Raw genomic sequence first — 23,403 nt, 5'->3', positions numbered from 1 at the left:
ATTACCCAAAACTTTTATCTAAATCAATGTTGCCAACTCTCAAGCTTAGAAGGTTAAGGTCCATTGCTATAGAAACCCATAAAATTATCCACAAGCAGGGTCCAATGTATCTACATGACTTAGTGGTTATAAAAGAACATTCCTTTAACTTTAGATATAAGATGATGGCTGATATCCCAACTGTAAGAACTACAACATATGGGTGCAATTCTTTCAGCTCCGGTGCCCCTAAACTCTGGAACTCCCTTCCGCAACATTTCAGGGAAGAAACTAATTTTAATCATTTCAAGAGTTTAGTCCGGGCATGGAGCGGAGATAACTGCAAATGCTCATTTTGCATATAAGAATGCTGTCATATATCATGCTGTAAAATGTCTTAATCAAAGATATGTTGGATGGGACCTAGCGAGCTTAGACTGCCTAGGCAGCTGGTCTCTTTCAATGTATCTTTGATTTAAATAATGTTAATTAATTGTGACTTCTTTTGTTTTATTTCCCATGCTAAATGCATTGTCGTATTACCTTGTGATTAGTATTTTCGATTAACTTATGCTTTGAATGATGCTAACTTACCTACATTTTATATACAGCCTAATGTCTATCAACTGCCAAATATGTTTTTGTGATTTTATTATAAGAATTATTTATTTGTTTCAAGTGTACATGCTGTACTGAATATTATTATTTGCATGCACTGATGTGTGTGATATATTAGTTACATAAATTATGCTTTTTTATTATGTCGGTCAAAAGCTATTCATAGCTTATGTTAAACTGTTGATGATAGTACCCGACAATAAATAAATATTGACTTGACTTGACTTGACTTGGCCACAATATTCTTGACGTCAGCGTAAAGGAAATAGTTTAGGTTAGCCTAATCGATTAAGACAGAAATTAAAACGAGTCCATACGGAAGTAGAAATGTTATCTCCCTTGTCAATTACAGCTTGCAACTTGTCAAAATAGTTTTTGAAATGATTTAAATACCAAAACAATGGACAGAGAAGTTCTTTGCGAAAGTTTAATTGTGTGGGTAAGAAAGTTACAGTCATTTTATACTTTGTTTCTGTAAAACCTTTTTTCATATCGATTTCTTCAGGTTTTCCAAGCTCAAAACAGTTGTTGTTTTTTCTGTTTCATGGTTAGATTAACAGGCTGGTTAACCTTTTCAAGCAAAAAGTAGAACAAAGGAACTAACATTTTATGCTTTGTTTACAATAAAGCGACAAGCTATGTGCTTTGGGGCACTCGGAAATGCATTATGATGAACCATTTCAGGGTTCCTAGTCTAAAATTATAGACCTGTTATACGGGATTCTTCCAATCCCTAAGGTCTAAACGGGTTTGTGCAAAAACCAGGGGTGTTTTGAAAAAGTATTTTGGTTTAAATTGATCATAAAGGTTTATATTCATATTTTACCATGTAAGTGAAAAGTTATTTTGCACAAAACAAGCATTTAATGCATTAAAACACATTATTTACCTTTCCAATAAAACGAAAGTTGACTGACACAGACAACAATTATGCCAAGCGAAACAACTCAACCCAATCATAATAACTCGGCCACCTCCGACAAGTTTCGAGATAGACCTCGTAAATACAATTGAAACAACTCGGCCATGGCCGAAACATTCTGATTGTTTAAAAATTGTGCCCTGAAGCCTTGCAGGTGCCCATCATGTATATATCGCTATGTTTTGACAGCAAGAAATTTAAAAAAAACACGTCAAACTCATATGTATGGAACTGATATAAAATAACATAATCTGGTAATAATTCTTGTTTTTATGATATTTTTTAGATGTTAAATGCTTTAACCCGGAATCCCGATCGGAATAACTACCCACTTTTGATACTAAACAATTTGTATGTGAAGGATTTGCCATATCAAAAAACGTAAAAAAAATCCGTAAACGTACAATTATATGGACTAGGTTCCCTCCTAGTTCTTAAAAGTTGTTGCCACTTTTTCGCGGGGGGGTTAAGGGGGGCCCCAAAAGGCCCCCTTATGGGTCCAGGGCAGCGTCCTTTTGGGGATTAAGAAGGGGAGAGGCCGCCTGAAGCTAATTGGGTTTAAGCATTTTAAGAGCCTTAGATTGCATTTAATTAGCACATTGTCGTGCAAAAACATAATATTTTTGTTGTACATGAAGCACAAGATATTAGCAAATTGTTATTCTATTGACAAAATATATGAACAAGTATATAAATAAAAAAAATATATATATATATTGCAAAAAATGTGACATATCAATATGTTGACTTTAGTCTAACGCCTGCATACAAAACTGATAAGTGTCATAGAATTAAAAAATACAATTATGAAATTATGAGATAAATTTAAAATAAATGGAAACTCAAAGAAATATACATTGTCAAACTCAGGCCATTCTTTCGTAGTAGAAATTCTTCTACTCTTTACTCCAGCCAACTTGTTGGAAGCCTTATCAAATGGGATGTAATTTTATTTATTTGTAACCATGTATACCGAATGATTTCTGTTAATCTTTTTGTCACTGTTTAACCCCCTAGAATGCTGCATTTATAGCAATTACAAATTGTGACAAAACCAAAAGCAAATCTATTTTTAGCGCCTAAATGCCATTACCGAATTTGCATAATTATCACTGTGACTTTCCGACAACCTAAAATTCTATGATTTGCATTTTTAAAATTAACATGTTAATTTCGCAACAACAAAGCTGTTGAGCTTAATATTTAAATTGCTTGCTAATAAGAGACATAATAGTCAAAGGGATGTCATTGTTAATCAGTGAAAGCAATAATATTCTGTAATAATTTGCAAGGTGTTGACTGCTTGCCCTAATTATCAAATTTGTTGTCGTACCACCAGATGCGCTTGATTTATGCCAGCGACAGAATCAATTTTCATGCAGGCCGCATGGGCACCGCTTACGTCATTGTAAGAAAATATTTTTCATTAATTTGCCAAATTTGAAAAGTTGTCGCCACTTTTGCGATTTTGGCGATCGCCAGCGGGAACCCTGCATTTACAGAGAAAACATGGAAAAACTTTCATAATGTGTGCCTAAATGCACCAAGCAGCTCATAAAGTTAAATTGAATGTGTTAACTGAGCCAAAGATAATGAAAACAGTTGAAAAAACATCAAAATTATTCAAACAAATAGTTTGCTTTCGTAAATTGTCATAAATGAATTGGGTCAGATGTCCCAAACGCTCATTTTGCAAACAAAACATTTAAAGTTACATCAGCATTCAATGACAAAGCGGGGTATGCAAAAAATATCTTAACATTTCATCTTTCTTTAAAAAAAATTCATTTAAATTCGTATCAACTAAACAAAATAGTAAATTTATTTTTGTTTTGGATGTAAGCATACTTCTCAATGGCCCTGAATTAGTGAATAGTTGTTAATGTATCTTGATATAGTGGGTGAATGTCGTGAAATCCATGTGTTCTGATGAACTTATTTTGACGAAAGAATAATTTACGGTAAATCCTCTTTCCAGTTGATATCCAAAGGTAATTTGACAACATTTATGTAGGGTTTTTATAATATTTCAAGGCATTCTGTGTATTTTTTAGCTGCTCGATGCTTTACAACGCACATTGCTTTTGTCTTCAAGTGTTTTCTCAGTAATATTTCATCAAGCAGTCATATGAATACATGATGACATCAGTACACAAAAAGAAGATTTCTTTTACATCAAAAAAGAGACAAAATGATTGAATTCTTGTCCCTTGTATTAACTGAATTTTACTGACGGAATGAATATTAACTTTTTTCACCGCTATTTCAGTTGGAGACATTTAATCTGGATGTTCCTCACGGCAACGCAGAAGAGCTCAGTGATGGAATTGCCATGTCAAAGGTGCTGCATCAAATGTGAGTTCGCCACACTAGGAAGTTTTAGTTGGTCTAATAGAACCATGCTATTTAAATAATCAAACTGTTCCTTTTGACTCATTCTTGATTTTTTTTATTCATCAGAATTGTTTACCAATTCAATTTCATGTAGAAGCTCACTCCAGTCTGACAAGATAGATATATAAAGAACAATATATGCATCCAATATTTATACTTGACACATGTATCTATTTGGACATGCAGCTTGTATGCAGCATTTTCAATATATTACCTCAAGGACGTTTGAGAACTGTTTAGGATGATACTTCACAGTTTCCCTATCTGCAGTAATATTTTATTGAGTGGTTTAAGAAAGACTCCATGAAAAGTATACTTAGGGCTACTTTAAAAAATATATATATTAAGTTAGATATACTTAAACTTTTTTGAATTTACATGTTGATCTTCATTTAAATGCCTGGCAAATGCTTTATCTCAAACTGGTGGACTAGCAAAATAGTATTATGTTATGATATAAAAAAATGCTTTCAGTGCCCCTGACTATTTTACGGACTCATGGCTGAGCAGGGTAAAAACAGAGGATGTGACCAACTGGAGATTGAAGGTTTCCAACCTGAAGAAAATTCTCAAGGGCATCCTCGAGTACAATATTGAGGTATGGTTTCACATTGGTTCACTGTCATAAGTCAAGAGGTGGTAATGAATACATTTTAATAACATATAATAAAGAAGCACAGTATGTTTTCACTTCCTCTCCTCGAAGTGCATATTTTTCCAATAAAGTTATTAAGATGTAGTTTCACAACAGAACTAAACAGACTCAGGCGGGGAGTTTTATGAAGCCACTAGCTATCCATTGATGTCAGCCCCTTTGAGAGTATCAGTCTTGTTAGCTTATGGGACAAAATGTTACTCTGGTTAGAGCTACCCTGGTTCTTTTAAGGGTTTCAGTGTATAGTACTTACACTGTTTAACATCCTTCCACGAAGACTAAATAAGTATTTTTAGTGGAGAGGAAGGAAAACACACGTGCAATAACTTGGTTGACAATCCGTTTTTGGAACTAGGTGATTGATCTGCCATGTGAACTCAACTTAGGGTGATATAGTATTTAATATTGAGTGAGACGAGAGATTCTGTTTAGCTTGGTAAAATATTGCTCATTTACAAGGAATGGTTAAACATGAAATTGAAAAAATGACACCATCTAATGAATAAAGAGTAAGATTTTTGTTTTTCACAGTATGCTGTCATAATTTGATCATAATTCTTCATGCCTTTGTAGTGTATCTGTGGGCTAGTGGGCACTTACCAATCAACCCAGGAATTTTTACCATTTAACAATCAGGCCATTCTGGGGTTTGTACAGAAAAATCTCTTTCAATTCTTGTGCTTCATATTGGACAAGCATTTTGCTTGGTAAAATAGTGCTAATTTACAATGAATGTGAAAAATGACACCATTTTAGGTATAAAGAACATGATTTTTGTTTTTCACATTATGCTGCTATATAGTTTGATTATGATTCTTCATGCCATTGTGGTGGTTCTGTGGTCTAGGGGTGAGACACTTGATTATCAAGTGTCAACCCAGGGGTTCAATACCCTGCCCCACAACTAAAAATACTGTGTGACATTGCTATACACTGGCATACATCCAAGAACGGTGACCCAAGGTACATGTAGTTCAATGCATAGTTACATTCTGTCTGTGTTCTGTGCCCTGAAACCTTAGAAAAAGATACTCTCACTAGGGTAGGCAATTGGCATCCAGTGCTCCAGCTAGGCCTAAATAACAGGGGAGAGTACTCTGCTGCCCCTTTCCGACTCCCTACTGCCTTTTTACTATGCCCTGCTGTGCCCTTTTGTATGACAGAACTGACTTTGATGATTTTGAACTATATTATGTATTTCTTGGACATCTCAAGTCAAGTCAATTTTCAGAAATAAATACAAAAAAGATAAATGTACATAATTTTATGAATTAATTTTAATACAAAATTAAGGTATTCATAACAAGCTATTAGTATTGAAAGTAGTCACAACACTTACACAATATAATTTTAACATTGAACTTTGCAAGTGCCCCAATTCAATTCGCATCAAAAACGCCTCTTCTGACCTAGCACCCTGCTCTTTTTAAATCCTGGATGGAGCACTACGGCATCTGTTGACTCTTCTACAGATAGTTATTACCGGGTAAGTAGACAATCTTTATGAAACATCTTGAATGGATAATCAGGGATTTCCCTTACACAGAACACCAGAGTCCCACAAATATTTTTCTGCATAGGGACCCATTTCCATTTTCCTGTGATTTTTCAGGGACCCCCTAAAATAAACTTGTTTACAGTTTTATTTGTATTATTGGGACCTCATAAAAGTACCAGAGACTTTAAAATGTTTTAAAGATTGTTATGAGATTTGTAAAATGAGAAAATGCTTCTTAACATAATTTCAAATCCACAGAATGTACCTTTAATAACAAAGGGATAATATGTCCTGGCTGTATTTCAGATCCTGGGTATACAGATCCATGACTTTCAGATGCCGGATGTGAATGCTATAGGTATGTACACATACGTTTTGCAATTAATATGTTAACTTCATTTACATGTATTCTACTAAATATGGTAAAATAAGTTATATATTTACAGTTTAGTTTCAAATAATGAATTGAATCCCTGAAATTGGGAAAGGGCTAGTTGTTTTAGAAATCTAGAATAGTAGTCATTTATGCATTCAGTTTATTGTATGGTTTTAGCTAAAAAGTTATGGAAAGGGGGCTGCACCATGTCCTTTTTGTTAGCAACTTAGCACCCTTCTGCTCTCATGGAGACAAATTTTGGCACCAATCTGCCTTCTTAGAATAAAATGTTTAAGACTGTTGATTATTTGTTCTCTTTGATTATAACTTTATTTGGCAGTTGAAAACTTTTATGACTTCAATTAAAAGGGAATAAAACAACAGTATTTTTTATTCAAAACATAAAAAACAAACATGTTTTATCAAACTTTTTGCTGTTCCTAATAGCACAAACTGAATAGACTATTCGGAACTTGTTCATTCTGGGTTTTCCCATAATTATGCCCCCCTTCGAAGAAGAGGGGTATATTGCTTTGCACAGGCATGTCGGTCGGTCGGTTGGTCCGTCGGTAGACCAAAGCTTGTCCGAGTGATAACTCAACAAATCCTGTACGTATGGTCATCAAACTTGACATGAAGGTTGGGTCTTACCAGTAGATGACCCCTATTGATTTTAGGGCTCATCGGGTCAAAGGTCAAGGTCACAGTGACCTTTAATGGTAAAATAATTTAAGAGCTTGTCCGAGTGATAACTCAACAATGCCTAGACCTATGGTCATCAAACTTGATATGGAAGTTGGGCCTGACCAGAAGATGACCCCTATTTTTGGGGCTCATCAGGCCAAAGGTCAAGGTCACAGTGACCCTGAATGGTAAAAAGTTGTCCATATGATAACTCGACAATGCCTGCATCTATGGCCCACAAACTTGACTGGAGGTTGGGCCTGACCAGTAGATGACCCCTATTGTTTTGGGGGGTCATCCGGCCAAAGGTCAAGGTCACAGTGACCTTGAATGGTTAAAGGTTGTCCTAGTAATAACTCGACAATGCCTGCACCCATGGCCATCACACTTGACTCTGAGGTTGGGCCTGACCAGTAGATGACCCCTATTGATTTTAGGGGTCAAAGTCACAGTGACCTTGAAAGCAAACTTGACAATTCCTGGACCTATTGTCATCAAACTTGACATGTAGGTTGGGCCTGACCAGTAGATGACCCCTCTTGACTTTGGGGGTCATCGGGCCAAGGTCAAGGTCACAGTAACCTTTATCACAAAAAAGTTAACAAATCTTCTCCCAGTGATATCTCAACAATGCCTGAACCAATGATCATCAAACTTGACATGGAAGTTGGGCCTGACCAGGATATGACACTTATTGATTTTAGGAGTCATTGGGTCAAAGGTCAAGTTCACAGTGACCTTGAATGCGAAAATGTTTCAAGTGATAATTCGACAATGCCTGCACCCATGGCCCTCAAACTTGACTTGGTGTTGTGTCTGACCTTAAGATGACCCCATATGATTTTAGGGGTCATGGGGTCAAAGGTCAAGGTTACAGTGACCTAGTACGAAAAGAAGCTTGTCTGTGTGATAACTTGTCAATGCCTGCACCCATGGCCCTCAAACTTGACATTTAGATTTTTGGTGACCAGCTGATGATTCCTATGGATTTTAAGGTCATAGAGTCAAAGGTCATGGTCATAACACACTCTATCCTCAAACTTTGAATGGTCATAATCTTAAAACTGCCTCAACGGCATCCAATGTCAGTGACAAATCAGCTGTCATTTCAGTCCATGCATATTTCATTCAATTGTCCATATAATCCTGACAACATGGCGCTCAGGGGGGCCATAATGTTTGACAAACATCTCTTGTTAATTCAGTATGTGCCATGCAGTACAAACAATGAAAAATACTGTATGTACTGTTGTGTAAGTTTAACTTGTTTAAACATTAATGTCATGGTTTTGAAAATAGCTAACAAGAAGCCTATCTGTGGTGTAATTACATGATATCATTAAAACTTCTTAACATTATAAAGTTCCACCTGTAGACATCAATTGTCCTTTCATTTTAAAGATTTTGTGCCAGATTTAAATAATTCATATTTAAGGTATTTAAAATAGAGATTATTGTCTAGATGGGTTTGTTTATACCGTCCATGGAATCTTGAAAAAACCCTTGAAGATTGAGTTCTTGATAAAAACTATTATATTTGAAGGGATTTACTGGGTACCTGTATAATCATTTCATATTATCACAATTAATTCTTAATTGCCATATTATTCTCTAAAGTTCATATTCATTATTTTCATATAACATTTTCATTTTAAATTGTTAAAATTGAGTTATTTTACTTACTTTCATGAACAAGCACCAATCAGCAATTGGCAGATGCTTATTAAATCCGAAATTTGAAGATCCAAGGCTAAAATTATTGAATTTTCAATAGCATTACTAAGTTAACACTTTCAGGTAAAATGTCTCATATTTAAATAATTATTACAAAAGAGCTCTAATTTAAACTCATTGGAATTTTTATTAAAGCAGTTTGATCACTTTTCACACGAAATAAAAAATTCTGGTGATTGGCCGTATAATTGTGAATGAATCCTTTGAAAGACATATGACTTCAGTTCAGGCCACACTAAAAAAGGTGTGGTTAGGGTTAAATCTTGTCCAGAAACAGGTAGGGTTGATAGACTGGTTTTTTTTTTATAAGGCTAACTTTTAAAAAAAAAAATATTAGGCTAAATGGAAGAACATTATTGCCTTCATTGGGGAATGGCGTTAATGTAATCTTCAGTGATAACCGTAAAAGGATTTTAATCTACATATTATGAAAACAAACATTTTCATTTTTTTTTTTACAAATAGACAATAAAACGTTAGGGTCAGGGTGTTTATCCTAGGTAGGGCTTGGCTACCCGAAGCAGAATTATTTTTTTAGGCCTTAATTGTTTGCTGCATATTGATGATGTTAGAAAACTGAGTGTGGTGTTTATTGATTGGTGACCTAATGACAGACACCGTCCGTCTGCAATAACTACCTGTCATTGACACTGTTGTGGCACTATTGGAATTTCTCGCCTCAGAGAAAAATAACATATTCAGAGACAGCATTAAACGGTTATAACGGATTTGTTTGTGATTTGTGTTTTTGTAGATATTTGTATGAATTACGGTATGCTTGTAATTTTGTTGTTTTTATTGTTTTTTGCCAAATTATTAATCATGAAATGGGACATAATTTTATATTGGTATATGTTATAGTAAAGTGACATGAAGAAAAATCTTAATGATTAAGAATGGGTGGAGTGAGTGTAGCAACTTAGGATACAGCCTCATTAGCTGATACATTGACAATGCAAAATCTGACACAGGGATTGTGTTTTGGGTGAGTAGCAGTAGGCGGACCTTTAAACGCACTCAAAAGTTGTCATTCTTATTGATTAAGTCTACTACTTAATAATTGCCTATCTGCAATTTTTATTGCCTGAAAATGTAGGTTATATTCTAATCGGTCTGTGAACAAGATTTCTTATATATTGTGTCAGTCTACTTTATTGCGTATTGATGACAAATTCTGTCTTTTTAACTTTCAAGAAATTGACACATCTGAAAAGTTCAACCTGAACCCAGTGTACTGCAGTGACATTTAAAAGTTAGATATGTTATGTAGTTTTTTTGTTCAAATACCATCAAGTTTTAATCTGAAAAGTGCTTAAGAGTGTTAGGTTGCCAAGGAAACCCATGTGGTTGAAATGCATTGAGACTGGTATAGGAATGGTTCTTCATTCAAAGTGTTAATTGCTCTATATCAGTGTCTAGGGATATAACACATTACAGTTTCTGTGATTTTTAAGCACATTTCTATTTTAGCTCTGGATTTGTTTGAAGGCTCAAATCAGGCATCATCCCTCAAATAATTGATTTGCCAAAGGGATGGTGAGTTAATTACTATAAGTTTTGACTTATCTAAGGAGACAGATCCCAGTGAAGAAAAGTTGTTAATTTTTAGTTGTCTTGAGTTTCGAAGGAAAGAGGAACGGTGGTAGCCTTGGCTTTGTATGTTGTCCGTGAGATGCAGAAATTCTGGCAATAAATAAAACATCATTCAAGATATTCATAGAAAGTTGGTAAACATGTTGCCAGTTACTATAATCACATTTATTGCAAGGCCCATAACTCTGGCTTTGAAAATCGCTTAAAAGTATACCCTTATTTTTCGACTGGAAAAAAACACATAACAGACAAGCTGTGGCATCTGCTTCATGGTTCCCTTGCTTCCAGCCGGTGATTTTGAATTAAAACAAAAAGGAAAAAGATATATTTGGTTTCAAGGTTACATCCTTTTCAAAAACAGATAGGTGAGTTAGGCTTTTTTATAACTTTTATTACTAGGCTTTATATAAGAACGAAAGAATGTAACGTCAGTATCGGGGGATTGGGTTATAGTAATCATCTGCAAAAAGCTTTTTAAAGGTTTAATCTACATATAAAACACAGACTAAAATTTAAAAAAAAATAATAATAATAGAAAAATAATTCCTACAGTCTAAAAAACAGTAGGGTCAGCACCTTATTCCTAGGATCGGATGGGTAACAAGAACACAAAATGGTTTTTTTAGGCCCAAGCGTTATTGTCTACTTGCTGTTTTATGAGGATACATGTTACAGGTTTTCTTCTGTGTATAAAAAAGGTCATAAAGTGAAGCTGTAAAAAATGTTGGGACAAGAGACTTGTCATCAACGATGATGACCTTTTCTGAAAAACATACTGATTAATGCTTTAGTTATTGTTGTTAGGTTGTAAAACATTAAATCATACAAGATTCTTTTGACCTGAATCGTAGCACAAAGATTCATTTAATTAGAAAATGTTACAGTTGTGTATTTGATGATGTGTGTATTAGAAAGAAACATTATTGCATGGATTTATATTTAATGCTGATTGTTCAATATCATTGTTCTACGACTAAACACGTATAGTTTAAGTTATGTATAAGTCATTTTGCATGCTTTCAAAATACTTCCATTTCAAGTGAGAGTGGTATTGGTTTAAATCATATTTTAATGGTGAATTATATTCAGCACTGTCTGTGAAGGTAATAACCACATCGAGTTTCTACAAAATATCCTTGAGTAAATGGTGATACACCGAATGTGATACATTTTTATGTTTGATCAGTATTTTTATGGTGAATTGTCTGTAGTACTATTTATTCAAGACTACAGATGAGCGCATTAGCCTAAATAGAGATTGGACGGTTATTTTTACAGCTGATTCTTGGGTGTATAGTGAATGTTATATAAATATCTGAAATTTCATTGTGAATTGCCTTCAGCACTATTATTTTACTAACTGTTTTAACTTACGGTGAGAGCAGTAACCATATACAGCTTGGCCAGTTATTACAGCTGATTCTTGCGTGTATAGTAAATGTTATATTAATAATTATCAAAATTTTCATGGTGAATTGCCTTCAGAACTATCATTCCACTATCTGTTTTAACTTACGGTGAGAGCAGTAACCATATACAGCTTGGCCAGTTATAACAGCTGATTCTTGCGTGTGTAGTGAATGTTATATAAATATCAGTATTTTCATGGTGAATTGCCATCAGAACTATCATTCCACTATCTGTTTATACTTACAGGGGAGAGCAGTAACCATATAGAGCTTGGGCGACTGTTACAGCTGATTCTTGGTTGTGCCGTAAACTGCACGGAAAAACAGGAGTACATTCAGCGGATTATGTCAATGGAAGAATCTGTTCAACACGCCGTCATGACCGCCATTCAAGAGGTTAGCTTACTGTTGATTGGGTGAATTTTGTTGGGTTCTTTTTTCCTTATTTGTTCCTTTTGGTCGTGATTGCAAATATTAAAAATGTTTGGCACCATAATTCAATCATTGGCGCACATAAATAAAAAAATATTTGCTTAATTTTCAGTTGGTGACATCAATGATTTGCCTTAAAAAACCCAGAATATATATCGAACATTTACAGTGCTGTGAGATCAGCTCATAATGCCATGTTTAATAGGAATGCAGCTGTAATCAGACATATCGTAATCCTTTCCAGCTGATGACCAAAGAAATTGCCACAGATGTGGACTCTGAAGTAGGAGAACAGGTATGACTTGCTGTGATAGCTTAAATTGATAGACAATGAGTAATCTGCTTTCTGTGATAGCTTTGAACTGAATTGTAAATTAATTTACTTTGGAAAATGGGTATTAATAATATTGTAAATACATGTATTGGTTCTTTTTCTATTAAGAAGAAATCAAAAGTTTCTAGTTATACCCCCGACAAACGAAGTTTGACGAGGGTATATTGGAGTCACCCTGTGGTCGGTCGATTGGTTTGTTGGTCGGTCCGTTGCAATTTACCTTGTCCCAGGGTTCCCGCTGGCAATCGCCATTGTTGCCAATTGCAACAAAATCGCAAAAGTGGCGAATTTATGATTTTACGATTTATTTTTAAAATATTTTTTTTAGCTCCACTGGCCGAAGGCCATGGAGCTTATGTCGTCACAGATTGTCCGTCGTGAGTGCGTGCGTGCGTGCGTAAACTTTTACTTTAAACGACATCTCCTCTGAAACTGATAAGCGGATTTTGACAAAACTTCACAGGAATGTTCCTTTGGTGGTCCTTTACCAAAATTGCTCAAATGGTTCCGGTCCATTGCACAATATGGCCGCCAGAGCTAAAAATAGCAAAATCTTTAAACGACATCTCCTTTGAAACGGTTCGGCAGATTTTGATGAAACTTGACAGTAATGTTCCTTGGGTGGTCCTTTATTAAAATTGCTCAAATGGTTCTGGTCCATTGCCCAATATGGCCGCCACAGCTTAAAATAGCAAAATCTTTAAACGACATCTCCTCTGAAACGGATAGTCAGATTTTGATGAAACTTGACAGAATTGTTCCTTGGGTGGTCCTTAACCAAAATTGCTCAAATGGTTCCGGTCCGCTGCACAACATGGCTGCCAGGGCAAAAAAATAGAAAAACCTTTAAAGAACATCTTCTCAGAAACCGATGATCAGATTTTGATGAAACTTAACAGAAATGTTCCTTGGATGGTCCTTTACCAAAATTGCTCAAATGGTTCCCGTCCATTGCACAATATGGCCGCCAGAGCTAAAAATAGCAAAATCTTTAAACAATATCTCCTCTGAAACGGTTCGGCAGATTTTGATGAAACTTGACAGTAATGTTTCTTGGGTGGTCCTTTATTAAAATTGCTCAAATGGTTCTGGTCCATTGCACAATATGGCCGCCACAGCTAAAAATAGCAAAATCTTTAAACGACATCTCCTCTGAAACGGATAGGCAGATTTTGATGAAACTTGACAGAATTGTTCCTTGGGTGGTCCTTAACCAAAATTGCTCAAATGGTTCCGGTCCGCTGCACAACATGGCTGCCAGGGCAAAAAAATAGAAAAACCTTTAAAGAACATCTTCTCAGAAACCGATGATCAGATTTTGATGAAACTTAACAGAAATGTTCCTTGGATGGTCATTAACCAAAATTTGTTAAATGGTTCCAGTCCACTGCACACCATGGCTGCCAGAGCTAAAAAATAATAAAAACTTTATACGACTTGTCGTCGAAACCGATGACCTTTTTTCGATAAAACTTGACAGAAATGTTTGTTTGGTGCTCCTTTACTCAAATTGCCCAAATCATTTCGGTCCACTGCACAACATGGCAGCCAGAGCTATTAAAGTAAAAAATTTTTTTAAATAAGTTCTCCTCAAAAATTGATGATTATATTTCTATGAAACTTGACGAAAATGTTCGTTAGGTGGTCTTTGCTTGAACCTTTTGGCCAGTGGAGCACAGGCACTGATGTGCCTCTTGTTTAAATGACGTAAGCAGTGCCCATGGGACCTGCATGATAATCAATTCTGCCACTGTCATAAATCAAGCGCATCTACTGGTTTGAAAACAAATCCGATAATTAGGGCAAGCAGTCACGGCTCAGTCAACACCTCGCTAATTATTGCGGAATTTTATTGCTTTCACGGATTAACTATGACATCATTTAACTTTTATGTCTCTTATTAGCACACAATTTCAAGATTTAGCTCAACAGCTTTGTGCAGTTGTTGTGTAATTAGTTTTAAAAATGCGAATCATAGAATTTTAGGTTGTCTGAAAGACACTAATAATTATGCAAATTTCGTAATGACGTTAATACGCTAAAAATAGCTTTGCTTTCGGTTATGTCGCTATTTGTAAATTGCTATGTATGCACATTTTAGGGGGTTAAATAGTGTCAAAAAGATAAACAGAAGTCATTAGGTATGCTTACATATGAATAGAACAACATCTCAGTATTAGCATCACTGATATCAGACAATGCGAATGTCCGTCGGACAGTCGGACATGTCCGGTATATTTCCATTTTGACAGACGAAACTTTTGTTTTGGTCGGTCACAATGTCCGGTGAAAAATTAAAGTCAGCACCGTTTAATTTTCGGAAAATTTACTTTCAGTTTCTAAATAAATGTTCAGAGTTATTTTTAACTATTATATCATGATTATTCAGCATGTTAATCCGTATACAGTATCACTATTTGTAAATCTCGTTTCGACATATTTCCGTAAAAGCCGATAAAACGCGTAAGGTTCCGATTTCAGCTCGTACTCTAATACTTTTATTTTACGGAAATGTTCGGAAATTACAAAATTCCGTATGTATTTATTTTCGGCGAAGTGGTTCCCGGCAATCGTGTTAATTTAAATATGATGATTAATATACCGAGCTGACTTTCTTTCCGCTCTGTTTAACATTACCAATAACAAGAACTCTACTTTGGTTTTTGCATAAATGTTGTGCCTGAGTTTGACTTGTAGTACAATTCATTACATTTTATAACCGTACTGTATCTTTAATTTAAAGATGAATTAAAGAATAAGATCTAGTTGTTCCATGGGTAGACGAACCAGATATGAGTTCTTTTTGGGAGGCAAGGGAAGAAAAAAATTATGACATTTATACGATCCGAATATTGATTTTTTTTACATGATGTTTGGCTTTTTTTGTTATTTATTTTAGTACTGTAGGACACATCTAACCAAAAAGATCTGGACCTGTTATAATGGGGAATTACAAAACTTATTTGAAAAAGAGGCTGAAAATCAAGGTTTAGGCTGATGTAACTGAATACTGTTTGTAACATTGCGACAGGTAAAAACTTGGTGCGACAGGTAAACTTTCAGAGTTTACCTGTCGCAATGTCCTGTGAAGAAGAAAAAGTTTTCGCGTTGTCTGTGATATTGTTTAAAAGCCTTTTTCTAACTTAAAAACATAATAAAAAAAATGAATAACTGACGATAGTCCATAAAATAAAGTTGTCATTTATAGGTTGGCTTTCCAAATAGCTGACTGCAATTTCATATCAGGGCGGCGTTCGGGGGTATTATTCACCTTCAGTGATAGCTCTAGTTTAAATTGAGTGTTATAAACATTTATATAGTTTAAAATGTATTTTTATTTCAAGGTTTAAGTAATTTTCTTTAAAAATAAGTCAATAATACAGATGTTGTTTTTTTTCTTTCTTTTAACCGCATTGGGTCTTCATGCTATCAACTAGGCTGAGTGAAAACATTTTCAGCCATTTAAGTGCTGATGCATGATCCTAGCCACGTGCCAGTTGGCTGCATTGTTTCTTGGGTAGAGCTGCAGTGACTCAGTGTAGCAGACCCTGGCTAGATCCAGTTCATTCTCCAGTTCATAACAGTGGCCCAGCATGTTCCAGGCTGTGTCTATATGACCATGACCTTCACTTGAAAATATGTAGAAATAAAGATTGTTCAGTGCCCGCAATTTTCTGTCATGTTGGTTCAGTTGTGTGTGTGTGAGGTACTGTAGGTAGTGGAGAAATGGGACACAGTCAATTACAATGTAGTCCATCCATTTATAGTGATGTGCTGGATGTCTCTGTTGTCCCTCTTCATCTCCTGCTGTTCTGAACATTTCATACACCAGATGTTTTGGAACACAATGGATATCATTTCGAGTAAAAGTAACATCAAAGGCTGTATACTTCTGTAACATATCCTTGAATGGTGTGTTTACAGTCTTTTTCCTGAACTCATTGGTTAGTGGTGTTTCCTGTCTTCCTTTACACCCACAATATTGCCACACTGCAGTCCCCATCAGTCCCTCACAGAAGGTCAGGCAGTTTGCTGCTGCCTCATACTGCCCACTGCAGTACAACATGGAGGCAAACTTCAGTCTGCTGGACAGCAGATCCGAGTCAAAGGACAGTTGGTACAGCTGGAGAATGCTGTGTGTGACAGGTTGTCCTTGGTAGATACACCTGGAGGCTTTAATGGAGGCAAGGGCTCCACAAACTGATGGTATTAACAAGGAAGCTGTCTCTTGTTGTATTTTAGTTCCATTGTTCTTTAAAACATTCAGTGTCTCAAAAAGTTCTATCATAGATTGATATAAGTCGCCCTTGTCATTGATTAGTAAATCAATATGTACTTGCTTAAAAGATGCTGCCCACCATATGTACAATTCAACTATTTGGACTTGATAGAGTGTGCATCGAGTGTCAACCCCAATAATTTGGGATGAATTCACAGATGACATTCTCCTCCCCAGATCATCCATTTCAATTGTATATAGGCACTGGAAATTGCTGTAAATGATTTCTGTTATCATAGAATGCAGTTTGTACTGTTCATGTTTGAACAGCTTTCCAGTGAACAGGTTCACCCCTGAGATGGTGTAGTGTGGACACAACCTGATCTTCAGCCATCTGAGAAGTGTGGTCAGACAGTAGATCACACACTGTACAAGGTTGTCTTCACTCCATATGTTTGGTGGATATGTCTCTATTGTAAACAGAATTGCAGTCTTCACGTGAAATGTACTGAAACGGTCATCAACAACCTGCTTTATTATTGATTTTCTAAGCATTTTCAGAAATACATACACCTTATGCTGTATTATATTCATATCAAATACAAGAAGTCTCTCCATGATAGATGTTGAAAATCTCCACTCCCGCTTATACAGAGGATAATACATGTTTTCTACAGGCACATGAAAAGTTGTGGAACGGCACATGACTGGTCGTGAAGGATCCTCAGTGTATCCTTGTGGCACTAGGAACACTCCGGTCTGTCTTGCCATGGCCAGTGTGTCAGGTCTGGGCCAGTGACCAGGTCGTGGCCTACAGAATAGAAACTTGCACTCTTCAGGAAGGCTGGTACAGTGATATGCAACTATAAAATCTTCCATTTCATTCCAGCTTCTTGATGGACCATGTTGGAACACCTCTCCAGATGCGCTTATTTGTCTAATTTTTTCATGCAGCTCAATAAAAGTGTTGGTCATCAGCACTCTGCCCTCACTATCCACCATGTCACTACACCTGTTGACCTCTGTCACTGGTAATGGGAGGTCAGGTCTCACATTCTGTAGCCAGCAGTGCTGGGGTGGAGATTGTTCATTCTTTACCACAAGAAGATTCCGCTTCCCCTGCCCCCATTCACTCCAGTCAAGTATTACTGGCCGGTCATTATTACACACCAAATAGTCTCTATCTGACTTCATCCCCAGTGTGGTAGTCCCCTCTGTCTGGCTTCCAAAGATATAGGTAGTGAGCTTCCTATCATCAAACTCCTCTCTGATCCTCTGTAGTGTCTCTATCATCAGCCATGTTCTCCTCCTCCTGGTACGGATGTACCTGCTGACCCCAATGTCCTCCAGCACCCGGGACAGACGCAGGGACAGCTGCTGCATACTCTCTCTGTCCATGGCCTGAAAAACATTATTTGACATTTAAAATGTAATATTGCCAGGATTTCCTTGCGTTGGTATAGAAAATTATATAATTTGATCATTTTCTTAAATTAAAATCTAAATTTAAACCAAAAGTGAAGAAAATGATGTGAAATGAAAAGTAGTGTTTTGTTTTATGTTAAAACATATATCATATCATTTATTAGCTTGATAACAATATACTGTATTTAAACCTTAGTTTATTGTCTAATGTTATCAATAATTACCTTTGCTGTAAAAGTTCAGGATAACTAAACTATTTTGTCCTCTTTATATGTCCAATTATTGACGAAATGGAATGTTTTGGTTGAGCTTCCTGGTCTATAAATAGAAACAAGACATTGAACAAAGTATTTATGATTAGGCTAGCATTTTTTATTAATCGATTTACAGGGAAAAAAGTAGATTTTGAGTTGGGGGGACAATAAAAAAATAATAATAAAATCTCTGAAATTGGCCAGTAAATGGAACAAATAAAATTAAAATTATAAGGTTTTTTTTTCAGTTTGAATTTGCACTGAATAAACGGATCATTTTTTTGCCACATTATTACACTACTACAAACAGAGCATATTAAGCCCATCAAACACAACTGTCTTGAGCCACACATAGTAATATGTGACATTGTTTGTTCAAGCTGCTTTGAAGGCTTTTATGTTTTTTATTTCATTATATTCCATGCCAAACATAAATAATTCATTATTTTCCTTAAGGATAATAAAATAAAATGAACACATGTGTAGGTGTGCTACAGACGGGATACTTTAATCAAAGATACACTCACATACAAAGCAAATGGTTCTAAAAAAACAACTTCCAGTAAATTATTACTACTGGCTTCAGAGTTCTTATACATATTTCATAATGAAAATTATTAACATAAAGTGTCCGGAACCACTGCTGCACCCACTCTCAGACTCAACCATACTCGCATTGCCATGGTAACAGAAAAATACCAATCTGAAAATATAAATATATTTTAAACAAGGGACAAAATGATGTTTAACATATATTATTATATGTATCTGAATACATTCATAGATAATGAAAATTTGACAATTTTGCAATGTTTTCTCTATCCCATCTGAGCGTCGAATAACCAATTCAGTTCAGTAAATGCACGAGGAAAACTCCTGATTTACGCACGAGTAACCAGACCTATACCTAATAGTACTTTAATAATCCTATACCGCAATAATAATAAATACATTTATGTTTTCTATTTCATTATATTCCATGCCAAACATAAATAATTTGTTATTTACCTTAAGGATAATAAAATAAAATGAACACATGTGTAGGTGTGCTACATACGGGATACTTTAATCGAAAGAAAAAGAACGGGGAATCTTTTACTATATGTTTTTTAAAACAAAACAAAACAAATTATACATTTGCTCCAGTTAAACTAAAGATCTACAGATCATCGCAAGTGACTAAGAAAAAGAATTCTTTTTACATAAACATACTAATACTTCGTATAACATTATTCGTTTTACAATACACTAAATACCATTCTCGTCATATTTGTAAACAAACCATCCTTAACATGATTTCAAAATAAATGAAATAATTTCAATACTTGTCAAATACAAAGAAAAAAATGAATAATCTAAATTCCTAGATTTTTCGATACACTCATTTTGACTTGTACCGAATCTCTAACAAATCTGTCCTTAGCACTGTCGGACTTCCAACGTCCATGCTTTTTAAGCAATCTCTCTGATACACCATTTGCAACCGCTGCTGTGGCCCCATCCGAACGAAACGAATGTAAACCATATTGTTTACTATCAATACCGACAGCTTTTAGATTTGTTATCAAAATTTCCCTGGCTCTATTGTAAGAAATAGGTTTTTCCGGGCAAAGAGTATGCTTATTCAATTTACGAGAATATCTGATATTACAAAAAATGTAATCACATGATTTATCATTAATTTCAGCTTCAAACAGAAATTTCTCAAGGAAAGAAACTGGACAAGAACATTTTCCTGTTCTAGAAATGATCACCTTTTCGCCAGCTTTGCACTGATCTGTTTTACTAGAAGAAATAAAAATTTCTGCACAATCAGAAAAAATCTTAAGATCAGACCTTTTAATATGTGAAAGCTCACTAAATCTCAAAAAACCTGCAAAACTTACTAAACACATGCAAATGAATCTTAAATCCAAGATATTGGTTGTATTTCCGAAATGAGCAATAAGTTTAAGCAAATCTTCTTTAAAAATTTCAGATTTTTGCTGAATCGGTCTGCCAGAATCTCGCAACAGACCGTTTTTGGTAAAACTTACTTGATTTGTATTACAAGGGTCAGAAAACCCTGAAACTTGATGAGCCCACGAAATACTATAAGTAATGGAGTTCACTTTTGACGCTGTCGGTGAAGAATCTTTCATGGATGAAAGAGAAAGTGCAACATGATAATCGGAAGCTGGAAGCGGCTTAAATTCATATTTTTTGCACCACTGGCAAAACGATTTAAAATAACAATTGTATTGTTTGTAAGTGTTATCTGATTTTGACAGTTTCACCAGCGTTTGTAAATTATCATGATGTTTTTTGAGATCATCGGGCAGACATTCTTTGTGAAAATTCCTCCAATGTCCAACCTTGAATGCATCTGTCAATTGTATAATATAATAACATAATAACACCTTTTTATGTATAATTATTAACTTTTCCTTTCACATACACATATACCATTCAAAACATATTTCTTATAATCTTCGTGTACAGTAAACGACTTCATTTGTACCAGGTACAAATGGGCACTCCGGCTCGACAAGCCGATCGAGTAAACGAAATTAATGCCGATAACGTAGGGGAAACAACCCACACACACTCATATCATGTATTTTCACAATTATCTTTCTTATACTTTTCATCGTCCTTTATGCCAAAATAGATATTAAGATCATGATCTTTATAAACGGTGCTTTTTAAACATCAACGTATATATACAGAAAACGCTGTTTTACAATTAGCAAATACAAATTTAAAATATTTTTCGCTCCCTTCATGAGCATTAACGCTTACAATATTAAGCTTAACCAGTGTAAACAACTCCAACTCAATGCTGAGTCATGTATAGTCATTACTATCTTTGATATACTTTTCCTCGAAAAGTTATACATTTCCTCTCCTTAATTCATAATCGTGTGCATCACATAAGCTAAACAAAACACAACTAAGCACAATTTACTTCTTACTTCTGCAGTCTAGTATACATTAAAATACTGGCCATTAAAGACGAATAGCTAGAACTTTGCTAGAGAAACGTCTAGAACTAAATACGCTATCACTCCTGCTATCAAATATTGATTGCCATTTATCAAACTCCAAAACCTCCAATACAAAATCTCTCTTCTGGCAGTTTGCTTCAAACAAAGTTGGCCAAAATGCTGCGCTAGGCCATTTAGGAACAACTAAAGTTCCATGTGCAGAACAAGCAATTAAATGAAATACAGCTCTATTTACTAGATAAATAGGCGGGACTAACCAATTATTTTCACTGGCCCAATTCTGTGTGAATGCATCGACTGCCTCAGTTTCAAAAGCATGAAACTTAGAATTGAATCTATGTATTTTCCTATTACTATAATTAGCAAATCTGTCCACTGTAAACGGTCCCCATATCCTATTCATATACCCGAAAAACCCGAAAAACTGAGGTGTAACCTCCCATTCATCAGTATTCCTATATTTACTGATATCATCAGCAATCTGGTTCAAATCCCTAGGGACCCATTGAATATCGAGATCAATCTTGTTTTGTAAACAAAGTCTAAACACATTCAGAGCTAATTCCTGTAACTCTAAAATGGGGCTGCCAACGTTGATAACATGAACACAAACTTGAGAATCTGAGAACCATTTCACCTTATGATTTGCTAAAGAATGTCCATACGCTCAGTGCCAAAAATACAGCCTTCATTTCTCGGAAAGTTGAACTTTTATCCTTGTCATCTTCTGACCACATGTCGTGAAATACAAAACCTGGCATATTGACAATATGCGCTCCACATGCGAAAATACTAGCATCAGAATACACTTCTAGCGTATCTACAGCAGTGCATTTACCCAATTTTCTGTAATTTAAATTGTCTACATGTTCGAGCCAGAATCTAATCTCAGAAATACACGGACAGTCTATTTCTAAACTGAATGGGAAATCCCAACTAGTCCTTGAACAAATTTGAATGTACAAAAATCTAGTCATAAGCCGTGCAATATTGCCAATAACTGGCATCATAGAAATTACTTTCCCGGTGCACTTCGCTAAACTCCTAGCAGAAACAATAGGAAGAGAATTTAAAAATTCCAAAAGCAACATTCTAAAATCTTCAATTCTACGTGCTGGAATGCTAATAGAGTAGTCAATGCTATTCCACAACAAGCCAATCCACTCTAGATTTTGAACCGGTAACCAGACTGACTTTTCATCATTTATAATAAGCCCTGCCTGATTGAGGCTATCTTTCACAAATATTGCATCTAGTGTAGCTAAATCACAACTCTTGTTGGTCCCCCACCCATCATCAAGAAACATAAAAATTTTGATACCGTTGAATCTCCAGAACTTAACCATTTCACGCAATGCCTTACTGAAAATAAAAGGAGCGCTCGACAAACCGAAAGCAACCACAGAGTAGCAGTAGTATTTTCCTTCTAAACTGAAACCCAGAAATGTTTTATGTTCTGGGAATATATCGATATGATAATAACCTTTAGACAAATCAAATTTGTAACAATACGAGTCTTTTTCAAAATATTCGACTCCTACTTTCCAATCTTCAAATGTCATCTTTTCCTTCCAAATTTATTTATTTATTATTCCGAGATCTAAAATAAGTCGTTTCTTACCCGGTTTGTTTACAGAAACACTTAAAGGACTGACTAGATGAGGTGGAAAATCTGTTTGTTCTATAAAACCGTTTTTCAACATGTCATTAATAGATTCTTTAACAAATTCAATATTTGAAAGAGCTGACTGATTATTTTTTGAAAACGATGTTTCCGGCATTGAAATGAAAGGAATTTTATAGCCGTTTTCAATAACATCTATTATATCAGGGTTTGTGCCAATAGTCTTCCAATAGTGTACATTGTTTTTAAGGCTGCCTTTAGGCAAA

At 35.3% G+C, this 23,403-nt stretch overlaps 2 protein-coding genes across 2 annotated transcripts; one reads left to right on the top strand and one right to left on the bottom strand.

The window, feature by feature from the left end:
- Positions 1 to 961: 961 nt before the first annotated feature.
- On the top strand, positions 962 to 20,443 carry LOC128213184 (protein Hook homolog 3-like). Its single transcript, XM_052918737.1, has 7 exons — positions 962 to 1,036; positions 3,789 to 3,874; positions 4,388 to 4,511; positions 6,373 to 6,424; positions 12,110 to 12,258; positions 12,539 to 12,589; positions 20,214 to 20,443. The coding sequence occupies exons 1-7, from the start codon at positions 998 to 1,000 to the stop codon at positions 20,268 to 20,270; spliced, it is 558 nt and encodes a 185-aa protein (XP_052774697.1). The 5' UTR covers positions 962 to 997; the 3' UTR covers positions 20,271 to 20,443.
- On the bottom strand, positions 15,902 to 18,578 carry LOC128213176 (uncharacterized). Its single transcript, XM_052918727.1, has 2 exons — positions 18,497 to 18,578; positions 15,902 to 18,248 (listed from the first exon to the last, which is right to left on the bottom strand). Exon 2 carries the CDS (start codon positions 18,243 to 18,245, stop codon positions 16,083 to 16,085), a length of 2,163 nt encoding a protein of 720 aa, XP_052774687.1. The 5' UTR covers positions 18,246 to 18,248; positions 18,497 to 18,578; the 3' UTR covers positions 15,902 to 16,082.
- Positions 20,444 to 23,403: the final 2,960 nt, after the last annotated feature.

This window comes from Mya arenaria, chromosome 13 (assembly GCF_026914265.1).
Source record: "Mya arenaria isolate MELC-2E11 chromosome 13, ASM2691426v1".
Classification (NCBI taxonomy): Eukaryota; Metazoa; Mollusca; class Bivalvia; order Myida; family Myidae; genus Mya; species Mya arenaria.
The sequence above is the reverse complement of the archived record's forward strand: the minus strand, read 5'-3'. Positions and strand labels throughout refer to the sequence as shown.